General features: G+C 39.0%; 2 protein-coding genes across 2 annotated transcripts in view; both read right to left on the bottom strand.

The window, feature by feature from the left end:
* LOC141398395 (uncharacterized) overlaps positions 1–8,039 on the bottom strand; it is an 11,743-nt gene extending 3,704 nt beyond the window's left edge. Inside the window, exon 1 of the mRNA XM_073975680.1 lies at positions 7,980–8,039. Within this exon, the coding sequence (XP_073831781.1) occupies positions 7,980–8,039 (60 nt within the window). The remainder of the gene's footprint in view (positions 1–7,979) is intronic.
* Positions 8,040–8,762: 723 nt separating this feature from the next.
* LOC141398396 (uncharacterized) lies at positions 8,763–10,523 on the bottom strand. The gene is made up of 4 exons (XM_073975681.1): positions 10,469–10,523; positions 9,952–10,370; positions 8,929–9,917; positions 8,763–8,894 (listed from the first exon to the last, which is right to left on the bottom strand). The coding sequence occupies exons 1-3, from the start codon at positions 10,521–10,523 to the stop codon at positions 9,003–9,005; spliced, it is 1,389 nt and encodes a 462-aa protein (XP_073831782.1). The 3' UTR covers positions 8,763–8,894; positions 8,929–9,002.
* Between the last annotated feature and the right edge of the window lie 308 nt (positions 10,524–10,831).

Genomic DNA, 10,831 nt, shown 5'->3' on the forward strand with positions numbered 1-10,831 from the left:
AATTACGATGACATTGAAATACATAACAGTCATTTATATGAACTAAAATGTGGCTAAGGAAGACTAACAAAAATTATTACTATTTAAAAAAATTTTACTTTCTTCAAATTTCGGAGAAAATATCATTATCTTTGAATTTATTTTGTTGTAATATTAATCTTATATATAGACAGCGGAATTTTATGCAACTTCTATTTTTGGTTCAATTCATGTCAAGTTTTGAAACTGCATATTTTTGGCTTCTGATTAAATTGGAATCGGAACATAGTATGACTTATGCAAAATATATGCATCATATCATATGTTTCGATTGCAATTTAATCAGAAGCCAAATATAATGAAATGTAGAAAATAATAATGAAAATACAATGAAAGTAGAAAATATTACCTTTCTAACGATGTAAAATAGGTTGTCGGTTGTGACCACGAAGATATCACAATAGTCGCAAATAAAGCCCAACTTTTCATTTTTGCGATTTTAATTATAATGACGAATGTTACAGCTTTGGTTGGGGACTTTCCGAAAGCAAAGCCTGATTATGAAAGTAGAAAATACCATCTTTATAATGATGCAAAGTAGGTTGGCTAGGTGGCCAAATAACGGAGATATCGCAATATCCGGTAATACATCCAATTTTTCAATTTGTTTGAATATCACGCTACAGGTCGCAATTTTGATCGAATCGTCACGAAACTTTTGGGGTTAATGGGGGTCCCGGAGGGGAAGTAGAGTACTGATTTTGGTGAAGGCCAGATAATATTCAAGGGTCGGAATGGGAAAAAAATTATTTGGAGAACCAGTCAACGTTTTATTACAAAGCGAATGTCTCTGCTTTTATAAGCGGTTTACAAAAAGAAAAACCTGACAATGAAAGAAGAAAATATCACCTTTACAACGATTTAAAGTAGGTTTTGTGTAGAAGGTCAAACGACGAGATATCGCTAAAGTCGCTAATCCAACACAATTTTTCATGTTTGCGATTTTAAATGTAATGACGAATATCTAAGCTTTGGTTGGGGAACATCCAAATGCAAAGCCTGGCTATGAAAGTAGAAAATTATACCTTTACAACGATGCAAGGTAGGTTCGAGCAGGTGGCCAAACAACGGAGATATTGCAATAGTCGGTTATGCATCCCGTTTTTGCATTTTTTTTTTTGTAATCACGCTACATGTCGCAATTTTGATAGGATCGTCACGAAATTTTGATAGTTGATGCGGGTCCCACTGAGGAAGAAGCCAATTGAGCCTATTGGTCGGATAATATTTAGCGGTCGGAATGAGCAAACAACTTACATTGAGAAAATTCAACTTCTTCTTCTTTATTTGCCTATTCGTCATACGAATGTTCGATTCATTTTTCGAAGCACTTCATTGTTTGAAACTAATGCAGTCCATGGTATTTTTAAAATTCGGCGGTAGATCCACATTTCGAAGGATTCTAATTTCTTCACGTCTAATGATTTTATGGTCCATGCCTCCATAGCGTATAATAAGGTTAAGGTAAATCTACATTTAGTTTCAAGATTTATATCATGGCTGGACAGAACTCTCTTGTATTTGAAGAGAAGAAGAGAAGAACAAAATTCAACGTTTAATTCTTATCCGAATATATCAGCTTCTAGTCGGTGTATTTCGGCAAAGCCTATCAATGGAAGACGAAAATATCATCTTTAAATTAATGCAAAATAGGTAGGTGAAGGTGGTCAAACAAAGGAGGTATCACAAAATCTTTACCAGTGAAAATCGTATGCATAGTGGTACTGGTGTAGGATATCATATAGTCGTCCCAGTCCCGACTATAGCCTTTTCTCACTTGTTCCGTTAAAATTCTCTTCAGACAAGTAAATAAAATATAGATATGTACAACCACAGCCACAACCTTCAAAATACCGAAAATCGGGAGGTATCGTCAATGGGGGCTATATGAAGGCCTGAACCTAGACCGACAATTTGTAGGTGGAAAGTTTTATACCCCCAAGAAAGACTTAATAGCAAATTTCAAATTTCTATTGGGGCTATATGAAGACGTGGACCTATACCGACAAATTTCAGGTGGAAAGTTGTATACCTACAACGAAGACTTAATACCAAATTTCAGCCATTTCGGAGAAGTGTTGAGACCACAACCTTTAAAACACCAGAAATCCGGATGTACCGTTCTATGGGGTCTATTTGAAGACGTGGACCTATATTGACAACTTTCAGTTGGAAAGTTGTATACCTACAACGAAGACTTTAATACCAAATTTCAGCCATTTCGGAGAGACAGTGAGGCCACAACCTTCAAAATAATGGAAATCGGGCGGTACCTATTCTATGGGGACAATGTGAAGACGTGGACATATACCGACAAATTTCAGGTGTAAAGTATTAGACCATCAAGGGATTAATTCGTCTTATTTTGTATTAAAACGAGTTTCTGTCCTATCCGATTTTCTCTACGACCATCCTAATTATATATATGTATATTTGCATAGAACTCCGCTGTCTACCCTGCAAGCAAAAACTATCGCGGAAGTGACTTAGGGGTGTCGCCCAGGGCGATGAAAACAGTGGCGGCTATAGTCGCGGAAGTCAATCGAAGTGACCTCCGGCGTGCCGTCTTGGAAGTCACTCCAGGGACACTTCTTTGAAATCATTTTCGCGATATTTTTTGGAATTAAAAAAATATTTTTTTTTATTTTTTTTTCTATTTATTTTTTATATTTTTATTATAATTGTTTATTTTTATTTGTTTTAATGTACGCTATTTTAGAGAATTTATTCATTGGAATTTCTGACTACATTAATTTTGTCATTTTAAAAATGTGTTTTGTTGCCTGGTTTGGGAAGGAAGCCGAGACCTTCAGAGCGCAAAGAGTGTATGCATACCACTGCACCACCGCACAGTGGATCCACTTGTATGGAGAAACTGGCCAAAAATATTTAGAGTGTAAAAATCAAGCCAATGCGATCGATTCCTCGATTCTTTGAGTTGAAGAATCTAAAAATCGGAATCGAGTTTTGACTTTATAGAGAATCGAAAGATCGATTCTCTATTATGATTCTTCGATTCTTGCAGTGGGAATCGAAAGATCAATTCTGTTTCGACTTTTTGATGAAAATGAAATATACAGATTACATTGGTAAGAGCAAGACAACAATATTATATTATTTGTTGTACTGATGAACAAAGTTAATCTAACGGTACGGCAGTGTTAAACGCGAAGCATTATACACTAAAACGTTCACATTTTAAATTAAGGAGTCATCTCGATCGAACGATTCTTTTATCCAAGTGAGTTCTAAGTAAGAATCAAAGGATCGAAAGATCGATTTTTGATTCCTACGTAAGAATCGAAAAATCGATTTTTGAGTTCTGAGTAAGAATCAAAAGATCGAAAGATCGATTCTTGAGTTCTAAGTAAGAATCAAAAGATCGAAAGATCGATTTTTGCTTGATAATAAGTATCCCTGGTTACAGCTTTGTGCTGCTGCGAAGAGTGTTTTAAGAAACCACGAGTGTAACATTCTCCCCCTTTCCCCTCTGGAGGGGGTATACGGTAAGAATTGTTTTATGCTGTTAATACAAAATGACATGAACAAAGCTCCCGATTATCTTATGATGCAAAAATAGGCCTTGGGAACAAAACAATCTCCAAAACAACATAAAATCCAACCAATTTATCGGATTAAAAAAATCAAATTTTTTGTCTGAAAATTGGTAAAATTTTGTATATAGATCTTATAGCGTTCTTCCTGGAAGGCACGTACCGCCAAGGAAAAGACAAATTTGGAAAAAGATTTCTTCATCTTGCCACTGATGCCAATAATGTTAATGTACGTGGCCAGATAACAGAGTTATACGCTAATATATCCATAGAAACTCTATTCCTGGGCAGCTTTAGTCAGCGACCCACCATTTATAGTCTGGCACTAGATGGCACCTGATTTCAATACTGAATAATCTTAAACCCATGACCTACTTTGGAAAATTATTCCCGAGGTGGGCACTGGTGGGCATCATAACTAAAACCTTAGGTCAAATTTAAGTATATGAACGAATTGGCATTACAAAATACACTAAGAAAATATGCAGCTAACTAGAATTCCACAACACGCTAAAACAATTTTTTTAATGAAAATTAAGCTATTACCTTCTCCTTCAAAATCCCCTATAATATTTTGCTATACGTATTAGTTTCGCGATATTTTGAATATATTTACTTGCACTTAAAAAATAGGTTGTACTCTCAACAAAAAATATTAGTCTAATGTTCCCACTTTTGAAGCTATTCTTAAGAAGATCGCGCTCGAATGAAACAAAAAATAATATAGTTTTACAAAGGTCCATGTCATAGCTGTCAGAGTTGCCAGATGTTGTACCAAAATTTTGACATTAATTTTTTTATTTTTGGCCAATGTGTGGATCCACTGTGCACCGTCTCATGTAATCATCACATAGAAAAATGTCCCATATTTTTTCTTATGTGTTGAATTATTAAATAAATGTAAACAATAGTCTTGGAAGTCACTCCGAAGTGTCGGCATACGCGATAAAAGGTAATCATAATAATGCTATAGAAATTGTTTGTGTAATTCACTAACGAACTTCCTTGGCGTGTCTCCGGAGTGACGTCTTAGGCGAGGGAGTGAAAAACTCACTTCCAAATGCTGGCAGGGTACTTATATATAAAAGACAATGTGTGTAGGTTAGTATGTATGTTCCGTATAGACTCAAAAACGGCTGAACCGATTATCCTGAAAATTTCAGAGAATGCGCAGGGAGGACCCGTGGTGAAAATAGCTTATATATTTTGTTGAATTTCAGAGGGGGCGGGATACCTCCCCTAAGCAAAACTGACGGACGAACCGGTGAGAAAATGAATTTGCTAGGTACTCATTTGAGGCCTAAAGACCTCACAACACCCACTTTTTATACCCTCAGCATTTATGCTAACGAGGGTATATACACTTTCATGCGGCCAAAATGTGCCTCATCGAAATAATGGTTTTAGACCCTAAGTATGCTTGGGCGAAATATGTTTCAGACAATTTGGAGTTGATTTAGCCATGTCTGTCCGTCTGTCTGGCTGGTTGGAGCGCACGATAACTCTCGAACAGATCAACCGATTCGGTCCAAAATTTAGCTTTCGTAATATTTTGTCCACACTTAGTTTAAGTTCGAAGATGGGTTGTATCGGTCCACTCCTTCCGGTTACTTCCCCACAAAAGTTCGAAATGTTCGGAAAATTTGTGCGCACGATAACTCTTGAAGGGAGTAACCGATTTGGTCCATACTTTGCACATCTGCCAGACTTAGGTGAGGTTTTAATCTGGACTCAATCGATCCACTCCTTCGGGTACCTACCACACAAAATTTCGGAAAAGTTCAGTTTAGGACCTGCTCTCGAATCGCATTGATTTTGATGTTGTAGCAACTTGTATTCACTGTCCCCATACGACGGTACAATTTCTATCAGGGGCAAGTCCATACTTCCTGAGAAAATACCCTGAAGGATACAAAAGACACCGAGTGTAATGGTTGGAACGACGGATAACTCTCGAACGGATCTGCCGATACGGTCCAAAATGTGGCCTTCGTAATATTTTGTCCAAACTTAATATAAGTTCGAAGATAAGCCTATTGGTCCACTCCTTCAGGTACCTCCCCCCTAAAAGTTTAAAAATGTTCCCAAAAATTGTGCGCACGATAACTCTTGATGGAAGTAAACGATTTGGTCCATACTTTACACATCCTAATATATCTACTAGATATAGATCAGGTTCGAATATAGACTATATTTGTCCACTCACACAAAATTTTGGATAAATTCACTTTAAGACCTGCTCTCGAATCACTTTGATTTTGTTGAAGCAACTTGCATTCGCTGCCTCAATCCTTTTGGTTCATACGCCCAAATTTTTGAAAACCCTCTAAATAAATATTTTTTTTTGGTAAAAAAAAAAATATTTCAAACCACACAGGCTGAGGGTATATCTCTGTCGGCAAAGCCGACTGATACTTTTTTTACTTTTTTAAATATGTTTTAAATCCAAAACTACTGCACCGATTTTCTTGAAAATGTCAAAGAATGTACAGGAATGACCCCTGGAGAAAATATGCTATATATTATGTTGAATTTCGGAGGGATACATCCTCCCTTTTTTAAACGCTATTTTTGTACATCTTCCGTACGTATCGGTTTCAAATGAATTAGCGATGGTGGTTGTGTCCCTCACCCTAGGTACTTATTTGGGACCTAAAAGCCGAACCATGCATTTTTTTAAATATGATATAACTCCAAGATTTCTTAACCGATTTCCATATCATTTTCAGATGATGTACAGACATGTAAAATGGTGGAAATAGGCTATATATTTTGTTGAATTTCATAAAAGAAGGTTATCCCCTGTGCCCTATTTTTTAAATGCCCTATATATGGTAACATGGGGCGGCTACGCCAGTGCCGATTTTCTCGCAAAATACAATTTCTAGAAAAAAATCCGTTAAAAGCAAAATTGTGAGTTTAATGAAGATCTATCATCTCCCAAAAGTTGGCAGTTGTGTCATAAGTAGGATAGCGGACGCACGCGGTTTTGTGTTTTCAGGGTATTGGGAAAAATAATTATGGTAGGTATTTTTTGTGATATCTTCTTTACCTTTTGTGATATCAAAAACACATTTTATACCGTTAGAAGACAACTACTGAAGAATATAAATGCCAATAATTCGCATGAAAAACACCAAATACAAATGTCAATATATTAATATTATGAAATATATAAGGGGGTGGGGAGCCTACGCCATGATAGCGGCGTGGTGGGTTAATGTTAGAAATTTGTCATGTTTAATTTAAATTATTTATACCGTAGATATACCACACTATAATATGAAGTTAAAATCAAATATTATCCTAAACGTATCTTGTTTTAGTTATATTATGATTTTTGTACCTAAATTCAAGGCACCTACTTCAATTAACCGCTAGAATCGGTTACTTTTTGTGAATTTTAAAATTAGTTTTGATTATTCAATAGAAAACATGTTCCTTTTTTGCATAATGATGATATTTAAGGACGAAGTATGTTAAATTACAGTTTTAGAGTCCGTTGGAGTATGTTCAATATCGATGGCGAAGCTGCCCCATGGGTGGGGAGGCTTCGCCACTTTTTACACATTTTGTAAATTCTCAAAAATAATACTTTAAAAACAAAATTATAACCATTTATATATCAGAACTTATAGTCAAGATATGCTAATATTTGTACCAAAAATAATATTTGAAAAAATTTTAACGGTGTCGGTATGCGAACATTTTGAAAAAAACGTGGCGAAGGCGCCCCATGTTACCATATACATATAAAATTTGCGAACGTTACAAATCAATGGAAATACCAGATGTAATACATAACAAAGCTTTGGTCTTATTGAAAAGCAAGTGTATGGATTAGAAGACAACATATCGAAAGCTATAGATTCATCAGGTATATAAGATATACATTATAAGAAGGTGGAAGGACGACACAGCCGGTCCTTAAGCTGGAAATTCATGTGAATGAAGGTTACACATGCAATATGAAATAGAAATTATCATTTGGAACGAATTTACGATGGCACATACAAATTCCCAAGAAGCTATAGTTCGATTCTAGAAGGAATTAAGAAGAAATTTTCGTTTAGATTTCAGACAAACACTTCCAGCAGATAAAATAAATGCATGCCTCAAGCCATCAGTTCTTTTGCGGTATGTTATAATTGCATATCGACACTAACATTTCTAAAGATTTTTTATTTACAGTCACTTGTAGATGCCGACTAATTACCGATGCAAGAAAAATATAATTGACTTAAGAAAAGTTAACATAAAACTGTTTGAAGGGCCAGCAACGCGAACCGGGTCGGCTAGTATTTTATGTTTTATTTTTTATATTTCATATTTTTTATTTTATATTTTATAGAAAGTCTGATCTCTTTGTTCCACAAATTTCCATACCATATTCATTATGCCCTCAAAACCACAACAATGGGCGGTTTCGAAGCCATTGATTTCCATTTTTAATTGTTAAAACTGTTTTTTGTTCAATTTGTTGTTATTTTAACGTGGGATGACATTTTTGCCACAAAACTGCCAGACCATTATTCTGTTTTCTCTCTTCTATTTTGTTTTGAATGGTATTATTTTCACCAATGCATTGTTACCTTACAACTGATGGATTTTTAATAACGAAAATATTTGAAAGGCGAGAATTGTGAAACATGTTTTTGAACATCAAAAGAGATTTAATTAAATCGCAGATTGTGAGTTATGGGAAAAAATAAGATTTTATTTTGTTTATATATGTACACCAAGTCCACAATTTATTATCCTTTTTTATCAATTATTTGCCATAGCCTGCTTTGGAACCTGCTGTAGCACTAGCACTAGCTGAAGATGAAGCATGTGCACCACCGTGACCACCCAAAGCGCCTGATAGACCCTTGCCACCAGTCACGGCTGCGTTAATTGCACTTCCTTTAGCGGCAGATAAAGCGGATGCTACGGATGAAGCTATAGCGTGAGCATTAGCATGGGCACCAGCAAGTGCAGATCCAATAGCTGCTCCTTTACCAGCTCCACCGCCAAATGTTAAACCAGCACCCTTTCCATAACCACCACCCGCACTTCCACCGATTCCATGTCCGCCACCAATACTACCGCCGATGGCTAAACCAACACCTTTTCCGTTACCAGAGCCATGACCTCCAATCGCACTGCCGCCATAAGCACCAGCGCCTGCTGCACCACCACCTTTGCCTCCGCCAAATCCTGCACCAGCACCATGACCACCGGCTCCTCCTTTTGCAGCGCCGCCTCCTTTACCGGCTCCGCCATGACCTCCAGCTCCTCCTTTACCGGCTCCGCCATGACCTCCAGCGCCTCCATTACCGGCCTCCGCCATGACCTCCAGCTCCTCCTTTGCCAGCTCCGCCATGACCTCCAGCACCTCCTGCAGAGGCACTAGCTGTGGCGCCACTACTAGCAGCACCATAACCACCACCTACACCTCCGCCTATTCCAGAAGCGCCACCGTGACCAGAACCGCCAGCAATTCCTGCTCCAGAGCCATAAGCCTGCTCCAGAACCAGCACCACCACCTAATCCACCTCCGAGACCAGAACCTGAACCAGCACCGTGACTAGAACCCGATCCAGAACCATAACCAGCGCCTGAACCTGCGCCAATGCCACCACCTAGACCAGCTCCAATTCCAGATCCTGCTCCATAACCACCAGCAGATGCTGAACCTGCTCCATGGCCACCACTAATGCCGCTTCCTACACCGGATCCAATTCCAGCACCGCCACCATAACCGCTACCGGATCCAGAGCCTGAACCGTGACCACCGCTAATACCGCCAGCTATTCCAGAACCGGCACCAACATCAGCACCAGATCCAGCGCCATAACCACCTGCAGATCCATGACCACTACCGGATCCAGAGCCTGAACCGTGACCACCGCTAATACCACCAGCTATTCCAGAACCTGCTCCAACACCAGCACCAGATCCAGCGCCATAACCACCAGCAGATCCATGACCGCTAGCGGATCCAGAGCCTGAACCGTGACCACCGCTAATACCGCCAGCTATTCCCGAACCTGCTCCAACACCAGATCCAGCGCCATAACCACCAGCAGATCCATGACCGCTACCGGATCCAGAGCCTGAACCGCTAATACCACCAGCTATTCCTGAACCTGCTCCAACACCAGCACCAGATCCAGCGCCATAACCACCAGCGGATCCATGACCGCTACCGGATCCAGAGCCTGAACCGTGACCTTCGCTAATACCGCCAGCTATACCTGAACCTGCTCCAACACCAGCACCAGATCCAGCGCCATAACCACTACCAGATCCTGAACCAACACCCTGCGCCGATACCGCCACCTATTCCAGCACCTGATCCAACACCAGATCCAGCGCCATAACCACCACCAGATCCATGACCGCTACCGGATCCAATTGCTGCACCAGAGCCGGACCCGTGGCCCCCGGCAACACCACCAACTAAACCAGATCCAAATCCAGCACCTGATCCCACTCCTGATCCAGCACCATAACCACCAGCGCCACCTGCAATACCAGATGCTCCAACGCTGGCACTTGCACCACTACTTGCTGAACCATGGCCCGAGCCTGCTCCCACAATAGCGCTACCAGATGCTCCGGCATGGCCGCCACCCAATGCACTGCCAACACCTGCAGAAGCAGTAGCTGAAGCACTTGCACTACTCAGAGCACTACCTTTACCACCAGCAGATGCAGCGGCATCAGCAACAGCGCTAGCACTAGCTGCAGCAAGAGAACCTCCACTGGAACCTCCTATACTAGCCCCATATGCTGAAATTTAAAATTAAAAAAAGTTTACAACAATGAATTTTAAAATATTTTTGAAAAGATTTTTAAAATATAAATGTAACACAATCAAAAAATCTTACCATTCGTTAGTGCCAGGCCCACAGCCAATAATCCGACAACTGTTAATCCTCTCATTGTTCTAAGCTTTCTATGCATCTGTAGCTAATTCAATCTTCTTTTATATAACTCTCAAAATTGACAGTGTACAATCAAATGATTTCTTAATAATGTGTTTCTTAGTATTTTTTCTTTTTTTGTTCGGCAATATTTCAAATCTCATGCTGTTTTAATACCTGCGGAACATTAGGTAAATAAAATGCAACAAAAATGCACAAAAAAATAACCAACAAACGCAGTGACAATTAATTTAATAAATTAATGTTTGTTTTTGTAGTTCGTTTTTGCTTATGCTGTGTTTCGATGATCATTCTTCTTTTTTCACT

Source organism: Musca autumnalis, unplaced genomic scaffold (genome assembly GCF_047663935.1).
Source record: "Musca autumnalis isolate F117 unplaced genomic scaffold, ASM4766393v1 scaffold_3, whole genome shotgun sequence".
NCBI classification, from domain to species: Eukaryota; Metazoa; Arthropoda; class Insecta; order Diptera; family Muscidae; genus Musca; species Musca autumnalis.

Bases quoted from the DNA above. Each gene is read 5' to 3' on its own strand.
- LOC141398396 (XM_073975681.1), bottom strand. From the start codon at position 10,523: ATGAGAGGATTAACAGTTGTCGGATTATTGGCTGTGGGCCTGGCACTA. The intron at 10,371-10,468 runs GTAAGATTTTTT...TTTAAATTTCAG, and splicing joins GGGCCTGGCACTAACGAATG to CATATGGGGCTAGTATAGGA. The intron at 9,918-9,951 runs GCTGGATCTGGT...GTGCTGGAATAG, and splicing joins GATCTGGTGGTGGTTATGGC to GTGGCGGTATCGGCGCAGGG.